The sequence below is a fragment of the Gopherus evgoodei genome, unplaced genomic scaffold, assembly GCF_007399415.2.
Source record: "Gopherus evgoodei ecotype Sinaloan lineage unplaced genomic scaffold, rGopEvg1_v1.p scaffold_31_arrow_ctg1, whole genome shotgun sequence".
NCBI classification, from domain to species: Eukaryota; Metazoa; Chordata; order Testudines; family Testudinidae; genus Gopherus; species Gopherus evgoodei.
The window spans coordinates 4,382,356-4,399,781 of record NW_022059983.1 but is presented as its reverse complement, the minus strand read 5'-3'; the positions used below and the strand labels follow the sequence as shown (position 1 = coordinate 4,399,781).

The 17,426-nt window shown below is 52.0% G+C and overlaps 1 protein-coding gene across 3 annotated transcripts; it reads left to right on the top strand.

Annotated features, from left to right (window-relative positions):
• Positions 1 to 2,198: 2,198 nt before the first annotated feature.
• On the top strand, positions 2,199 to 11,803 carry LOC115640627 (interferon-inducible GTPase 5-like). Of its 3 annotated transcripts, none has more exons than XM_030543525.1 (2): positions 2,199 to 2,346; positions 8,887 to 11,803. In XM_030543525.1, the coding sequence occupies exon 2, from the start codon at positions 8,959 to 8,961 to the stop codon at positions 10,210 to 10,212; it is 1,254 nt and encodes a 417-aa protein (XP_030399385.1). In that variant the 5' UTR covers positions 2,199 to 2,346; positions 8,887 to 8,958; the 3' UTR covers positions 10,213 to 11,803. The 3 variants fall into 3 exon arrangements, with proteins under 3 accessions (XP_030399385.1, XP_030399384.1, XP_030399383.1); XM_030543524.1 differs by having other exon boundaries at positions 8,883 to 11,803; XM_030543523.1 differs by lacking the exon at positions 2,199 to 2,346 and adding an exon at positions 7,855 to 8,520 and having other exon boundaries at positions 8,883 to 11,803.
• Positions 11,804 to 17,426: the final 5,623 nt, after the last annotated feature.

Genomic DNA, 17,426 nt, shown 5'->3' with positions numbered 1-17,426 from the left:
TCCAATCACATCATAATTCCTTGACTGTGCCAGGACTTCCAGTTCTCCATCTTGGAACACCCTCCCATGGTCGAAGAATCCAAAGCCTTCTCTCTGACACCACTTGCCTAGCCATCCGTTGACTTCCACTATTCGACGGTCTCTACCCAAGCCTTTTCCTTCCACAGGGAGGATGGACAAGAACATGACTTGTGCCCATCCATCCCTCCTTGTGCCCACCCTTCCCTCCTGGAATGCTTGTGTGATGAATGGGCTGGTTGAACAGCTGGAAGATCAGAAGAGCTTCCAGGTAGATGAGGTATCTGGGACTCTGATTAGGCAGCACCCACACACCCAATGAATGGACACTGCATGGACACTGCCTGAGGTGGAGTGTGACCAACCAGATGCAGCAAAGTCATCTCTAGTCGCAGGCCATGAGGAGTGGGTCCTTAAAAGGGGAAGGGGCCATGTGCTCAGGAGTCACTCACAAGCTTGTACCTCCCGTGAAGGCCCTTCACCTGGACCACCCAGTCAGTGGTTCGCCGTGTTGCAGTCCATGGTGCCTCGGGAAGACTTACCTTCATCGCGTCGTCCGCTGCAGCGCTGTGGGACACTTCCCTTGAAGTATCCTGACATCTCCAGTGCAGTGCCGATCCTGGGAGAGTGAGTATGCGAGTGTGAATGTGACCCCCTCTACTTTTTCTTTGGAGCTTAGCTATCAGTATAACAAACGTGCTGCTTTTTGTCAAACTCTAGTGAGTCATTAGTCCTCCCTAAGCTTCCTAGCTGACCCAATTTCGGGTAATGCTCACCATCCATATCATCTTCCTTCTAAGAGCTTCCTCAGCTGTTGCAGTAATGACTCAGAAAAGCCAGTAAGACAAAAGCCTCAATGGGCTCTTCCCAGGCAAACTCCCTCTTTTAGCCTCTCCACTGTACACCACTGTGCTTCACACAGAAAAATCAATCTAGCCTCACAGTGCCCACGTCAGTCTGGTCTATATCACCAATGTACAGATGGCAAAACTGTCAAACACTGGGTGATCCTGCACCCATGGAACCAAGTGGCCTAGCTAGTGGTCTGTGGGAAGCTTACACCTGATTTTGAACTTGGAGAGGCTGGGGGTTTGTTTGAAGGCTGGAAGTGGGGGTTCAGGAAAGATATCTTTCAGGATTAGGTGCCCATGGAGTGTGGGTCATAATTGTTTGATGATACCACATATGGGTTCCAGTGCAAGGTGGTAGATGACCACTAGGGGTGTTTTATTTCTGTACTGAAGCAGGTTCTCTCAGGGTATTTGGGTGGCCTGTTCTGTGACCTGCTGACATATCTCCATCTCCATCATCTTTCCCCCAGCTCCTCCCTCGACCTGTTTTTGGCGCCTTAGGCAGAGGGTCCTTCCGCACTCCCGGTCTTTGGGGCACTTCGGCGGAAGGTCCTGGAGCGAGTGGAAGACCCGCCACAGAATTGCTGCCAAAGACCCGATGCTCAGAAGGATCCCTCGCCGCTGAATTGTCGCCGAGGGCGGCCGCCCTCCCAAATCCTGGTGCCCTACGCGACCGCCTAGGTCGCTTATATGGAAATGCCAGCCCTGGGGTAACTACAGTTCCTGAGAACAGTGAGGGTGTTTTGGCAAAGTCAGTCAGGTTGTAACATCTCCAGAGCCGCACCACCACCTGCAGAAGTTGGGATTCATTGGCTGAAACTGGATTCTCCAGGGACCAAAAGACAAAAAAAGAATTTTGGGATAAATAACCTGAGTTTTCATTGACTCTGGGCCTTCTTTCTGATCCAGCAAATGGACAGAACCTCTGGTCCAAGAGTTCCCCAATGCTTAGGGAAGGGCTGCAAGGACTGGGCCTGCTGAGGCTCATAAGACTCAGGGCTTATTCCGAGCAAAAGCTGTTAGGAATTTGTGTCCCCAGAGAAACCCATGGGTCGGAGTTGAAGGGCTGCTCCCCACCAGAGCTCAGCTCTTGTTGGAGTTGGGGGATCTCTGATGAGCTTATTATCATGTCTGTAGGTGTCGTTGTTGTTTTTAATATGGTTTATCTGTATTGCACTTAGCTTACAAATAAATAAATGGTAACATAACTGTGGCAATTACACTGCTAACGTCTCTGAAGAGGAAGCAAACAGCCCAGCTTAGGCAGTCTGTCTTCTAGAGGTAGGGGGAGCTTTGCAGCTGATCTGAGACTTGTTACCTTCACTTTTGATATTAATCAGATCAGTGTCTCAGCTCAGTACAGTATATAAGGAGGAGACGTGTCTGTGTCTGTGTGTCAAGAGATCACAGCAGGAGACTGGCCCATCTGTTCTACATCAGTAAAGCTGAGAGGAACTGAAGTGTTTCAGGACTAACGGTGAGAGATTTTTTTTCTGGATTGTGGCTCAATAATTCATAGGTGCAACCAGGAGGGGATGAGGCTGTAATGGGGTGGGGACATGCCTTCCATAGGTTAGTCGGGGCACTGTGCTGCAAGGAGCAAGTCAGGGGCTAATTAGGCAGTGTTGTGTTTCTGGGAGTCGGGGGGGGTACAATCTCAGTAGGGGGCACTGTGCCCCAAGGAGAGGTCGTTGGTCTCACAAGGGGTGCAATGCCCCAGGGAACATGGCAGGATGCTCAGCTGGGAGCACTGGACTGCAGGTAGCCACTGGCATGTTAATTAGGGGAGCTGTGCTGCAGGGAGTAGGATGATGGGCATCAGTTATGGGCATCGTGCTGCATAGAGTGGGGTGAGGGCTCAGGAGGGAGTGCTGTTCTGCAAGGAACTGGGCAGGAGGCTCAGTCTGGGGGGCCTGCTGTGGGGCAGGGGGCTCAGTACAGGTGCTGTGCTGCAGGGAGGCAGGGCTCAGACGAAGGTCAGGAGGGGGCGCTCTGCTGCAGGGAGGTGGGCAGGGATAGATTAAGCAGCAAAAACCTTCCTTAACACAGAGAAAAGGTGCCCAGTGACACCTTGGGTCCTTCCAGAATGTCAAGTTCAGCAAAACTCAAATGTCTGAAGACCATGAAATGCAGCGTTAAGGTAAATGCTTTATCTTAGCTTTGCCTCACCCCACCTCCCCCACTCCCCGGTGCTACCAATAGCCACTGGGACTTGTCTGTGTGAACTCCAGCTGCAGTCACTATGTGAGGTGTAGGTGTCCTGAATGGAGGAAGAATAAGCTGGAGCCGATTAGGAGAACTGTGATTATGATCTGAGGAGATCTGGGTCTGATTCCCCAGCTGTGTGATCAAAGGAATGAGCTGCCCATGGCCCCTGGAGCTTCCAGTCTGCACCGTTTCTATATAGAATTGAGCAGGTTGGGTCAGTAGCAGGGCACAGGGACTGTCAGCAGCAAGGTGGGAGATGATCAGGGGAAAGGACACGTCTAGGTGCTACCCTGGGTGCTAGGGTGACGGGGCTGGAAAAGGGGATGACGTGGTTTGAATGTTACAGGTGGTGTTCTGTCGGGGAGCAGGCTCAGTGTCTGAGCCTAGGACAAGTGCAGGGAGCGCCAGTGAATAACACTGACCAGGCAGAGTGGGCGTGGGCATGTTCTGAGCACAGGGGGCATCGCTCGAAGGGGGCAGAGCTAAGGTGATGTGGGCCTTTGCCCTAACTCTATTTCCTGCTTTTCAGAAGTTGGAGTTCTGCTGAACTCACGGCTCTGGAAGGGCAGGAGCTCTCACTGGGCAACCTGAACTCTGCTTCAGTGCAGTTTTTGCTATTTAACTTCCTAGTGTTTTAAACTGAAAGAGAGATGGTTGTCGGTGAGAGTTTGTGGCCATTTACACAGCTGTCGTCCCCGCCTAGGTTTGCAGGTGCCATGCTACTGTGTCTAGGTAATAATCAGAACACCAGAGTGTTCCATGGTGCTTTACATCAGGACATTTCAAACAGCTTTACATCATTATCCCCATTATACAGGTGGGAAACTGAGGCATAGGGAGGGGAACTGACTCGCCCAAGGTCACCCAAAGACCAGTGGCAGATCTAGGAATAATCCCAGTACAGGGGTCTCTCCATTAGGCCGTACAGTGCCCATGTGATTCCTCAGGGCCCCTCCCCTCTCCTGTACATTGTGTTACAGTGTGGTGGGGATATGGTTAAGTTTTTGTCACGGTTAATTTTAGTAAAAGTCACGGACAGGTCACGGGCAATAACCAAAAATAATAGGGGAGGGGTTGATGGGGGGCTGACTGAAGATTGAGCCACAGGGTTGGGGAGAAAGGGAGCCCGAGCTCCCTGTAGGGGAGGTGAGGGTCCAGTACCTGCACATGGCAGCTGACAGCTCCAGGGCCTGTGGTGCCTCAGGGCCCTAAGTCACTGGCCAGTTGCCTCCAGGCCGTCCCCACACAAACCACCTGCAGCAGCTCAGAGCTCTGGGGCCCCTGCCATCTGACAGTTCCAGCCCCTCCACATCCCAGGGCTGAAGCGTAAAATGCCCCAGAGGTCTCTGAAAGTCCTGGAATCCATGATCTCTGTGACATCATTTTATCCTTCAGGGTTAATGGTCCTGCTGTGAAACGTTCCCAGTGTGTAGCTGTTAACAGGGCCAGGGAGAGAAATCTCAGCTGTGGTAGCTACAACTATGATTAAAGGCTGCCCTGCTGCAGGTATGGGACACGGGCTCGTTATGGGTTGTTCTGCAGAGAGAGCATTAGTGAGATTCAGCAGAAAGCACCGTGCTTAGGGTGACCAGATGATAACTCCAAAATATCGGGATCGCCTTTTCAGTTGTTACACTCACCCAGCGACACTTCAGCCTTCAGTCGGTGACGGTCTTCAGTGGCATTTCGGTAGTGGGTAATAAACCTTGCTGCAAAATATAGGAGTGGGAGGCTCAGCACGGGGCGCTGTGCTACCAGTAGCGGGGCAGGGAGCTCGACGGGCAGTGCAGTGCTGCAAGGGGTGGGGTGGGATTTATACTGAAGGTGCTTTCCCCTCACAGTCTGTGCTGGCCCCAATGTCCCAGTATGGCGCTAGGGGTCACCGTGCTCAGTAGGGGGCACTGTTCCTGGCCATCAGTGCTGGCCCCCATGGCACAGTGTGGTGCGTCCAAGGTTGCAAAAGTCCAGCTTAGCCTGTCTCACAAACGGTTTGCAAAGTGAGCAAAGCAGGAGACCAACAGATGGGCAGATGGGACTGAGGGAGGGAAAAGAGCTGGGCTCAGGCTATGGGCTCGGCCGGGCTCCGGTGAAGTCACAGGCTGGCATGACAATGAGCTGAGAGAATCCAGAAATGGGAGGAACCTTCCACAGTTCTAATCCCCAGAGCGCCTTTGAGTGATTAATGTCAATGGGACTAGACTCATCCCCCCACCCCGATATTGTGTATCTGGGGGTCACTAAATAGGAGCATTGGGATGGGGGGACTGAGAGAAACAAGCCTCAACAGCAAGGCTGCCACCCCCACTGTCTCCTGGACCCCAGGGTCCATCATGACACCACTGGGCCTTGTTCTCCTCATCCTCAGAGACGTGCTGACTAGAGCAGGTCAGACAGGGAGCCACGTGACACCACCAGCTCCAGCTGAATCTGCTAAACACCACCTGGGATGAGAGATGGATTCCTGCTGATCTCCTGACTATTCTCCTTCTCCATGTAACTTCTCCTTTTGCCAGGGGTGACCAAAGGTCCCTAAAAGTGGGGGGGAGGGCACCAACGCCCAAACCATGGCCCTTCACCCCCATGCTGTCCCTACCCCCAAAACCCCTCCCCATACACTGCCCTTTCCCCCAACATCCCATCCTCACCCCTTCTCCCTGAGCCCCTGCCCTCGCTCTGCCTCTTCCCCGGAGGTCCCACTCCTGCGCTGCTTCTTTCCCCCCAATACCACGCCCCCACTCGCTCCTCTTTGCCTCCTCCCACCGTCGCTGAACCTTAACAGCTGTTAAAAAGTGAGAGGGCAAAACTCTTCCATTTTTAAAACTAATGGGGCCATGGCCTGCTGGTACCCCTTGTTCTGGCACCCCTGCCTCTCGTTTTCATGCTTCTGTAAGCAAAGTCAGGATGAGCTCTACCCTGACATCTGGTGGTGAATTGTGGGGAGTGTGGGAAGAATTTCAGGAAGTGTGAAATCTCAGATATTTGCATGGGCACGCCCAGCATAGCCCAAGGCAGCCTGGGATGGTTATTTTGACAGCTCTGGGATCCCCAATTTCTGTTATTGGGGCAGGATAAGTGTTGCCATCTGATTATGTGAATGAGGAACTACCAGACTGCTTTATGACAGAGATGTCTCAATATAAATTAAGTGACACTTGCTAGACAAGGGACATGGGTTCCAATTCCCAGTGAATGGAGAGAGGTTGGGGAAGCAGTGTGTGCATCTGATGAGATGGATTCTGTTTGAGGGTCTGGAACACAAATTGCACACCCTTCTCTCTTCACTGTTGAAGAGTAGAGCTAATTTTGATTCCATTAGGAGTCTATCTAGAGACTGCTGAGCTGAATTCATGTTGGGCCAATGGTGCACCAGCACCAGGGCTCCCACAAAGAGCTGAGCTGAGATCACTGAGGGCTGTGTTAACTAGTGAGGGAGCCTCAAGATCTATCGCTAAGCGGCTGGCAGAGCGGAGCAGTTTGCAGCATGTTGGAGCAGCCCATGGAACAGTGAGTGGAGTGGAGCGGTTTGCGGGGACGGCTGGAGTGGCTCACGGGTCGGTTGGAGGAGCGGCACAGCTGGTGGAGTGAAGCTGGTCGTGGTGAAGGCTGCAGCAGAACTCCACGGAGAGGTGGAGCAGCTGGCTGTGGCCCACGTAGGGTGCCCCTTAACATCCGGTGTGGACTCCCTCCCCCCATTTCCAACCAGTCTTGGGGAGGGGGGGGTAAAACTCTGCAGATAAACTTTTGAACTCTGGGGTGGCACTGACCAGAGACTTTTGGGTTGTTGGTCTTTGGGGTGATTGGGCTTAAGACCCTAAGGGGGAAAGGACATTGCCAAAAGTACTTGGAGGTGGGTTTTGTTTATGGTTTGTCTTATAATCCTGTTTGTGGTGTTTCTCCAGTGGGATGCCGCATTGTTTCCTTCCTTTATTAAAAGGATTTTGCTACACTCAGACTCCGTGCTTGCCAGAGGGGAAGTATTGCCTCCTAGAGGCGCGCAGAAGGGTGTGGTATGTAAGTGTCCCAGGTCACTGGGTGGGGGCTTGAGCCGGTTTTGCATTGTGTTATTGAAACAGAACCCTGGATACTGAATTCGACCCTTGTTGCTGCCAACTCAGAGGGGCAGAAGGGTTACACTTCCGCTGTCCATTTGCCTCTGTCTGCTAAGAATTCAGCTTCACTGGCCAAGACAATTCTACCCTTTGCACGTGGGCTGTGAGCCTGTGACCAATAAGGCAGCTAAAAGCAAGACCTAAAACAGCCAGATGACAGCATGAGTTTGCCAGCTGTGGGAGAGGCTGGTCAAACCACGGGCTGGGCCTGTGTTTCTCCAGTCATGAGGCTGCAAGTGAGAATCAGCCCCAGAGACAAAAGCTGCATTTTCTCCCTTTGCTGCTCTTTCTTCTCCCCTTTTGTGTGTGTTTGTCTGGATTTGCCTGAAACCAGGCGGGGTCAGACTGTGACAACATCAACAGCAGCAGCCGCTCCAGCTCGTCTAAACTAACTTTCCCTCTTTCCCCCCACAGGACAATTCATAGCATCTCTGACGCCATCCTACAGACCGGCAAGCGCAGGTTTCCCTGCAGCCACATAAGAACATAAGAATATAAAAATGGCCAGACTGGGTCAGACCAAAGGTCCATCTAGCCCAGTGTCCTGTCTGCCGACAGTGGCCAGTGCCAGGTGCCCGAGAGGGAGTGAACAGAATAGATAATCATCAAGTGATCCATCCCCTGTCGCCCATTCCCAGCTTCTGGCAAACAGAGGCTAAGGACACCATCCCTGCCCATCCTGGCTAATAGCCATTGATGGAATAAGGGAGATCGTTAAAATGAAAGCCCCATTCATGCTTTTGCCCCTTTAGGCCAAGTGGTTCACCAGGACTTGCAGGGCTGTTTGCACTGGGAGGAGAAATCAAAGGTACAAGACAGGTCTGGGCTAGGTGTGATCTTGTCTAGTTACACAGAGCGCACATACTGTCCTGATTTGCTGAACACAGCAGAAACAAACAGCCGCAGGCAATTTCCTTGATCTGAAATCTCCACAGCTGCTCCTCCAGTGCGCTCTGTGCCCATGAAGCTCTGTCTCTCTGCTTCCTCTAAGGGCTGGTCTACACTAGAGTTAGGTCGACCTAATTACATCCTGTGCGATGTAATCAAGCCGACCAAAGTCCCAGTGTGGACACAGCCAGGTCGACAGAAGAGCTAATGAGCCTGAGGCGAGGGCAGGGGGTATTCCAAGGGTCACAGGAAGGGAGGAAAATGCCCCTTCTTTCTTTCAAGACCCTTATTGTGGCCCAGTCTCCTCACACAGACACCCTGTGTCTCTCTTCTGGAAGCTCTAGGAAGAGACTCCTGCTCTATATCAGAGGTGGTGTGGAGAGCAGCAGGCTTGAGGGGTCTGGGGTTATTGCTCCCTTCCCTGTCGACTTGCTGATATCTGCAAGGTGAGAGAAGCCCCAGCAGACCGATTGGGAGCCATTACCCATTCCAAGCACTTCATGGGAAACTTCTTTCTCTAAGGGAATTCTTTGATGTCTTGTTGAGAAAATACTAATCCTTTCCTGGGATCTCATGTGTCACACATTGTCTGGGCCCTTCTGTCCCCAGGAAAGCAGAGAGCTATCTCTTCTGGCATTCCTATGGGGGCAGAGTTAAGGTTATGTCCTTGTGGTGAGGGGAAAGTGTCACCTTAATTCTGCCTCCCCCTATTCTTGCCCAAACTCCCACTGCACCATCGCATGTGAGCTGACGTCTATCTACTGTCTAAACTAACCGTCCAAGGAATATCTCATTGTTTTCTTCCCAGGCAGGCTGAGCAGTGCACTGCAGTTGCAACAGCACTAGCAGACGCTGAAGAGCTTCCCAAGATACCTGAAGAGGATATGGAAGCACTGAAGGCTGCTGTTTGGAAAGGAAACCTCACCGAAGCAGCTGCTAAAGCGAAAGAGGCTCTGGTGAGGGCTGATAAAATCCCTCTCAACATTGCTGTCACGGGGGTGGCGGGCTCTGGAAAATCGTCCTTTGTCAATGCCATCCGGGGCTTAGGGGATACAGATTATAGTTCTGCTGCAATAGGGATCACTGAAACGACAATGGAGTCCACTGCTTACCCACATCCTAGATACCCAGATGTAATATTCTGTGATCTGCCAGGGATCGGGACCCCAGCGTTTAAATCAGACACGTACCTCGAGCAGGTGACGTTCAGCCACTACGACTTTTTCATCATCATCTCCAGCCCCCGCTTGACATGCCACGACATTAGCCTCGCCCAGGAGATCCAGAGACTAGGGAAGAAGTTTTACTTTGTGCACTCCAAGGTGGATCTGGATTTGACAAATGAAAAACAAAATGGTGACAAGGAGGGAACCCTGAAGTGGAGAAATGCTCCCGCAAACAGGCCACATCACTACAGCGAGAGTGCGATCCTCAAGGCCATCAGAGAGAAGTGCATCAAAGACCTGAAAGAAGCAGGGGTGGCCTCCACACAGGTTTTTCTTATATCTAAATGGGACTTGGGCAAGTACGATTTTCCCAAATTGCAGAAAGTGCTAGTGGATGAGCTCCCCAGTCACAAGAGACATGCTTGTCTACAATCCCTGTCCAACATTGTTAAAGAAACTTTGAAGAAGAAAAAAGAACAACTGCAAACGCAGATATGGTTGAAAAGTCTGGCGTCATGTGGAGTCGCTGCTATTCCTATCCCAGGTCTCTCCATTGTTTGTGATGTTGCCATGCTGATGACGTCCCTGAAAGAGTACTGCAGAAATTTCGGCCTTGATGAAAACTCTCTCGCTGCACTAGCTAGACAGGCTAACAAGCCCATTGCAGAGCTGAAGGCCGTTATAAAGTCCCCACTGCGTGAGGAAATAACAAAAGATCTTGTAATTGAGATACTGACCAAGTTCGCAACTGGGGCAGTGCAATATACTACACTTTTTTTAAAATTTATACCCGTGGCAGGTGCTGTGGTAGGTTCTGTGGCAGCTGCAGCAGTTGCTCTCCCTACCACAAAGATCATGCTGCAGAATTTCCTGGATGATGTTGCTGCTGACGTTGCACGAGTTCTGGAGGTGGTTATGGAGGGAGAAGTGTCAAACTTAGAGAGAAAGCACAAAAACATCTGCACCCCCTGAAAGGAAGAAACATCAGCTCGTGACTGAAAGGATCAAAGTAAAGACCCTGTCCTGGCTGGAGCTCGGAGCTCAAAGTCTCATAAAATTGCTGCCTTTCTGCATCAGGTGGGAAACTTCACCAGAACTGAGCTCTGAGCCCCATTTCCACTGAGGTCTCCCACCCACCATGATATATTGAATTTAATTCAGCCATAAAAGGGGGGGGGAATCCTGACTGACCCTGTTCTTTGCTTTGTCTTCATTTCCCCAGCAAAAGAGGCCAAGTTGTGATAAAGCTCCACAGGGTCCCCAGTGCCTCACGCTCTCTGCAGGGAGCTCAGGGAATGGTTATTTCAGGCCCCAGCCGAGAGCAGGGCCATGGCAGAGCCCATCGAACTCTTCACTGGGAAATGACAGGGAGCGACACCAACAATGACTCGTTCTAGCCACAGATTTTCCATTTCTTGTTCCCATTTCCCTGAAATTGCAGCCTGGGCAGGCACCATATTGGGCATGTGAGTAAATTCACTCAAACACAATCGTAAAACCCCAAAATCCTGACATGACTTGGGTGACAACCCCTGGTGCCAACTCCTCCCTTATCAGTGCAGGGCCCAAGGCAAATGAAACAGGCTTTTGAGCACAGACGCTTTCGCACTTTCCCCCAGGCTGCCCCTGTCCAGGGAGGAGCTGCCTGTAACCTCCCACAGAGCCCTCGGACTGACCTCCTGCAAACGCCTCCTTCAGCCTCACCCAGGCCACGGACCCTCCGAATCCCTCGACAATGGCCCGCAGCTGGAGCTCTGGGAGCACTGTTCATTGCGTTATCCCAACCATCTCCCTGCTCCGTTGTGCTTCCCTGTCTGTCTGGAGCACCCGCCTGCTGGGTCTAGTCTTCGATTGTCGCTCCCAGGGCTAGGGTCCATCCTTTTGTTCCGTGTCTGTACAGTACCTAGCACAACAGGGCCATCTCCTGACAGGGGTCCTAGGTTCTCCTGTGAGACAAGAATAGGTTCAAAATGCTTAAACTGATCATTGTAATTCAGTCTCTATGCTCATAGGTTTAACCAGCCCCTTAGGCAAAGGTAGATTTGTCCAGGGAAGCACCTGTGTCTGGCTGTGCTATTAATCCTGTGAATGGCCCTAGATTTAAATGGAGAAGGCTCAAGATGTGTCTGGCTGATAAACCCAAATTGGATGCTTGACAATTACCTGGCTGAGTGTGGCTGTCACTTGTACTCTGGGCTGTGTCCCCATTCACGGCTGGTGAGTTTGTGCGGAGAGAGGCACTAGTGTTTGATGCTGAGTTTATGTACATCATTTGCTCCCCGATTTGCTGTTCTCAGTGGGAGCCTATTCTGTAGTTTATTATAAGAGCCGATGATTGAACAATTCATTTGAGCCATTGAAGACTCGGATACATTGCAGCTGGTCTGACCATATGTATAGCCAGTGCCTCAGCCTCTGCCTTCCCTCAATAACCCATTGATTTGTTGCTTTTGTTTTCATAATGATTAGCGGTCTGGTTCTGTCACACCCCAGAACAGGTCCCTCTTGTCTTGTAGAAATGATTTAATATTTCAATTAAAATAAACTTGCATTTAATCTGGACTAAGAGCCCGAGTCTCTGAATTTCACCTTTGCTGAAGGCCCATCATTTGAGGGCATTGCTCTGAGCAGACAAGTGCTCTTCCTACGAGTGTTACTAATTGAGGGTTTAACGAGGGGGGGAGGAATGCATCCGTAGGGTGTTTGTGAGGAGAAGCAGCGAAACCCTGAAGCAGCAGCGTCGCCAGCAAGAAGGGTCAGGTCTTTACCTTAGGGGATTCTCTGCAGTTCCTTATCTGTGACTCGAGCCCCCACCCAGTAACCTGGGAACCTGTATCTGCTCTGGGCACCTTTGCTGGGCAAATCTGCACCCACTCGCCAGCACAGTCAACAGTGGGTTAAACAGAAGAATTTTGTTGGCGGAGGGAAGAGGAAGGATGGTGTGAGCTGGGACAAACATTTACAGTTCAACACCTTCCCCCATCTACCATCTCAGGGCGCATCTGTCACAGCCCAGACCAGTTGGCCCCAGAGTGGCTGATGCAGTTTGTTCTGCCTCCCAGCCCCTCGCTCACAGTTTGTGGCTGCAGGAGAATCAGGGTCCCTGGGGCTCGACCCCCATCCTGTCACGACGATGTCAGAAGTGGGTTTAAAACTGTGCGTGGACACGTCCATTGGATCTTAAACCTAACGCTGCCACCACTCAGCCATTCTGGGGCTGTTACAATTATTTCAGCAGCTGGGACAGGGAGCCTGCACCAGAGTCTTTAGGTGAACGTAGACCCGGAGCCCAGTCACTGCTCAGGCTTTGCCCAGCTGGTTCCCACCAGGGAACTCTCCAGAGTATCAGCCCAACTACAGAACGTAGCTGCATTTAACTCCCATGTCCCCAAACCACCCTCTAGCAGATGCCAGCAGAGAGCTCCCTCCGGTACCTGCCTTCTCTGATGGACTTCAGGGCCCAGGGCTCATAGACTTTCAGGTCAGAATGGACCATTATGATCATCTAGTCTGACCTCCTGCACAAGGCAGGCCACAGAATCTCACCCTCTCTTCTGGCTCTGCCCCTACCTGGGTTCCCCCTCCCTTGTATCGTCTTTTCCTGGCCCCGACCCAGCTGCGGTCACCAATTATCAGTAAGTTGCCCTATCACCCCCAGTGTGGGGGGAATGGAGGGGGCTTGCTGCTACCTCACAGGTTAGGCTGAGCTTGGCTTGTCTTAAAGGGCCGGCCAGCCTGTGACACCTCCCACAATGAACCACTCCACTGCACACACAGTGCAAAGAGAGGGTGAGAGGCACCGAATCACACATGTGAGACGTCAGTCACCTCATTTAACACCTGACCGGAAAGTGCTCGGATCCCCTGGGGATGAGGTCAGGGTCAGACCTTGAAGCAAATCCAGGCTGGTCTGGGAATCACAGAAACCTGCCTGAGTCTCAGGGGAAAAATCTCCCAGTCACGTACTCAGGTTTCTTGTTAAATCAAGGTTCCGTCTCTGCTCACACACGATTTCTCACTGTCTTATGAACTGTTTGTTTTGCTCTCACAGCCCCATAATTACTGCCTAATAATGAACTAGTCACTCCTGAGCCTTTCACTACAGAGCTTTCTACATATGAATTAACCCCGTGATCCCTCTCTGGGCACAGCGCTGCTCCCATCGGAGCTGGTGGGATTTGTGACACAGATATCAAAGGAGAGGATCTCCATTTCACAGAGGGAAATGTGCAGCACAGAGAAAATAAACGACTCGCTCAAGATTGCACAACTATAGACATGAAGCTCATAATAGAAACCAGGAGTCCTGGCTGCCAGTGCCTAGCTCTAAATTCAGATTTTATTACTTAATGAAGCCGCAGCCACACGCAATGCACAGTCCCTGCTGCTCCACTTACAAACCACACTCTGTGCATTACCCTAATTAGCCAGCGGGTGTCACTGCTGTGCTAATGAAGGAAACATTACCCAGACTGTCCACCAGGTGTCACTGTTGCTCCATCAAGTATCAGGGAGTAGCCCTGTTCGTCTCTATCGGAGTCTGGTGGCACCTTAAAGACTAACAGATTTATTTGGGCGCTAGCTTTCCTGCATAAAAACCCACTTCTTCAGATGCATGGAGTGAAAGTTACAGCTGCAGGCATTATATACTGACACATGAAGAGAAGGAAGTTACCTCACAAGTGGAGAACCAGTGTTGACAGGGCCACTTCGATCAGGATGGGTGTGGTCCACTCCCAACAGTAGATGTGTCAATTCCAGGAGAGGCAAAGTTGCTTCTGTAATGAGCCACCCACTCCCAGGCCCTGTTCAAGCCAAAATGAATGGTGGTAAGTTTGCAAATGAATTGAAGTTCTGCAGTTTCTCTTTGAAGTCTGTTTTCGAAGATCTTTTGTTGAAGGATGGCTACTTTTAAATCTGTTATTGAGTGTCCGGGGAGATTGAAGTGTTCTCCTACTGGCTTTTGTGTGTTACTGTTCCTGATGTCCGATTTGTGTCCATTTATCCTTTTGTGTAGAGACTGTCTGGTTTGACCAATGTGCAGGCAGAGGGGCATTGCTGGCACATGATGACACATATCACATTGGTAGATGTGCAGGGGAATGAGTCCTTGATGGTTTGGCTGATGTGGTTCAGTGTCGTAACAAGGGTGTGGCGAGTGAGGCACTTCCTCGGGCACACAAAGGCTGGGGTGGGGGTGCAGAAAGTGGTGGAGAGGAAAAAAAAAAGCTGCTGACACGGAAATATTTATAACCCAGGTGAACTCCCCCTTGGACCCACCTCCCCCCCCCCCGTGCTCGCCTCACCGTTCTCGAGCCCCGGAGCAGAGCAGCTCCATGCTGCCTCCCTGCAGCAACCACTGCCACAGGATCCTAGTGCCCCCTTTCTCGATTGCCAGGGCAGACTGACTCTGAACCTGCTCTTCCCCCTCAAACCCTTTCTTTTTCCAATGGGACCCTCCAGCAGCACAGGCCCTTCCCCCTCGTCGCAGTCACCGCTCCTGCCCCATGCTGGGCAAGGAGGCAGCCCCATCCCCCATCCCCAGTGAGGCTACAGTCAGGGCAACAGCAGGGGAGGAGGCGCATGCAGCACCCCCCAGCAACCAGCACGGGAGAGGGGAGGGAGATTCCTGGACCTGAGTGGGGCCCTAGGAGCACATGCAGTGACAGTGGTGGGGGTCTGTGCTGCTGGGAGAGCGGGAAAAGGGGGGCTGCTCCTCCAGAGCTCGCTGCTGTTGGCAGGGAAAGGGCTGTGGGGAGTCCTCCTCTCTGTTCCCTGTCCCGGAGAATCCTGCCCGCACCCCAAACTCATCCCCAGCCCTGCCCCTCCCCAGAGCCCACAGCCCCAGGCAGAGCTTTCAGCCCTCTGCATCCTCAACCCACTGCCTGAGCCCTGAGCCCCTCCACCACCCGAAACACCTTATCCCCAGTCCCAGCCAGAGCCCTCATCCCCACACCCCAACTCTCTGCCCCAGCCCTGAGCCCCTCCCACACCCCAAACCCCTCATCTCCAGCCCCAGACAGAGCCCTCATCCCCCCACACCCTGACCCTCTGTCCAATCCCTGAGCCCCTCCAACACCCCAAACACCTCATCCCCAATCCCAGCCAGACCCCTCACCCCAACACTCCTACTATCACCCTGAGCCCCTCCCACACTCCAAACCCCTCATCTCCAGCCCCAGACAGAACCCTCATCCCCCCACACTCTGAGCCTCTGCCCGAGCCCTGATCCCCTCCAACACCCCAAACACCTCATCCCCAGTCCCAGCCAGAGCACTCATCCCCCCACACCCTGACCCTCTGCCCCAGCCCTGAATCCCTCCAGCACCCCAAACCCCTCATCTCCAGCCCCAGACAGAGCCCTCACCCCTACTCTCTCCCTGAGCCCTTCCCACACACCAAACTGCTCATCTGCAGCCACAGCCCACAGCCCTCACCCCTGCACCCCATCCCTCCACACCCCTCCCATCCCCAAACTCCCTCCCAGAGGCTGCACCCCAATCCCCTGCCCCAGCCTAGGGCCTGCACCCCAGACCTCCTCCCTCACCCAAACTCCCTCCCAGAGCCTTGGGCAGGTGGGGAGGGGGTGGAGTTTGGGTGGAGGCGGGTTCTGGGCACCACCAAAATTTCTACAAACCTGCCACCCCTGATCCTGCCCTGCAGACCTGAACTCCCAGCATTCTCAGGACACTTGCTAATCCTTAGTGACCACTGCTGATATCCAGCACCTCCCTTCTCTCTTAACCTCTGAGTCCCTCTCTGGATTGGAATTGGACTGGAACCAAAGATCATCTTGTAAGCAACATTACCAGCCCAAGCAGTCAAAAATCATGAGTTGACCCCCCAAAATCACAGGCTCTGCCGCCACCACTTCATTCTTTGGTGGCAATTCCGGTGGTAGGCCCTTCCCTCTGAGAGGGACTGAGGGACCCACCGCCAAATTGCTGCTGAAGAACCAGCCCTGGGGGAGGGCGCAATTTATATTCTTGCCTCGGGCACAAAAATACATAGTTACGGCTCTGCTCCCACTCTGTGAGAGTGAGGGATCGTTTTCCAGGATAGGTTGTAGATCATTGATGAGGCGCTGGAGAGGTTTTAGCTGGGGGCTGTACATGATGGCCAGTGATGTTCTGTTATTTTCCCTGTTGGGTCTGTCCTGTAGTAGGTGACTTCTGGGTACCTGTCTTGCTCTGTCAATCTGTTTCCTCGCTTCCCCAGGTGGGTTTTATAGTTGTAAGAATGCTTGATAAAGATCTTGTAGGTGTTTGTCTCTGTCTGAAGGGTTGGAGCAAATGCGGTTGTATCTTAGGGCTTGGCTGTAGACAATGGATCGTGTGATGTGTTCTGCATGGAAGCTGGAGGCATGTAGGTAAGTATAGCAGTCAGTAGGTTGCCGGTATAGGGTGGTGTTTATGTGACCATCACTTATTTGCACTGTAGTATCCAGGAAGTGGATCTCCTGTGTGGACTGGTCCAGGCTGAGATTGATGGTGGGGTGGAAATTGTTGAAATCCTGGTGGAATTCCTCAAGGGCCTCCTTTCCATGGGTCCATATGATGAAGATGTCATCAATGTAGTGCAAGTAGAGGAGGGGCACTAGAGGATAAGAGCTGAGGAAGCTAATTAACAAATTCTAAGGACGAGTAGGAGAGAAAACAGCAGAATATACAACGGACAGCAAGAAGGCAAATTTCAGCAAACTCAGAGCGTTGGTGGGTAGGATCCTGTGAGGAACAAGTCTGAGGGGGAAAAGAGGTGGCAGGCTTTTCAAGAGTCGTTATTAAGGGCAGAAGAGCAAACTATAAAAATGTGTAGGAGAGATGGGAAGTCGGGTAAGAGATCCGCCCTCCTCCCCCCCCGCTTAACCAGATTTACAATGACCTCGTAGGAGCAACACAAAAAACATTTAATTAGAGAATGAGCGTTAGCTCAAGTTTGGTTAAGAACACAATATGTGGGTGTTGTGATGAAAGGCCCTGACTAGCTAGTGGGAGGAAGGGCTTGAAAATCATGAGTTCTGAGGCCTAAAGGAATGAAGTCTGGGTCAAAGAGTAAGTGACTGCAGATGTTTTTCAATTAGAAAAAAAAAGAATCTCTCTGAAAAGAAGCCAATATGGAACCCCTCCACTCCCCACCCCACATATCATTATCTCCTATATCAGGGGTGGCCAGCCTGAGCCAGAGAA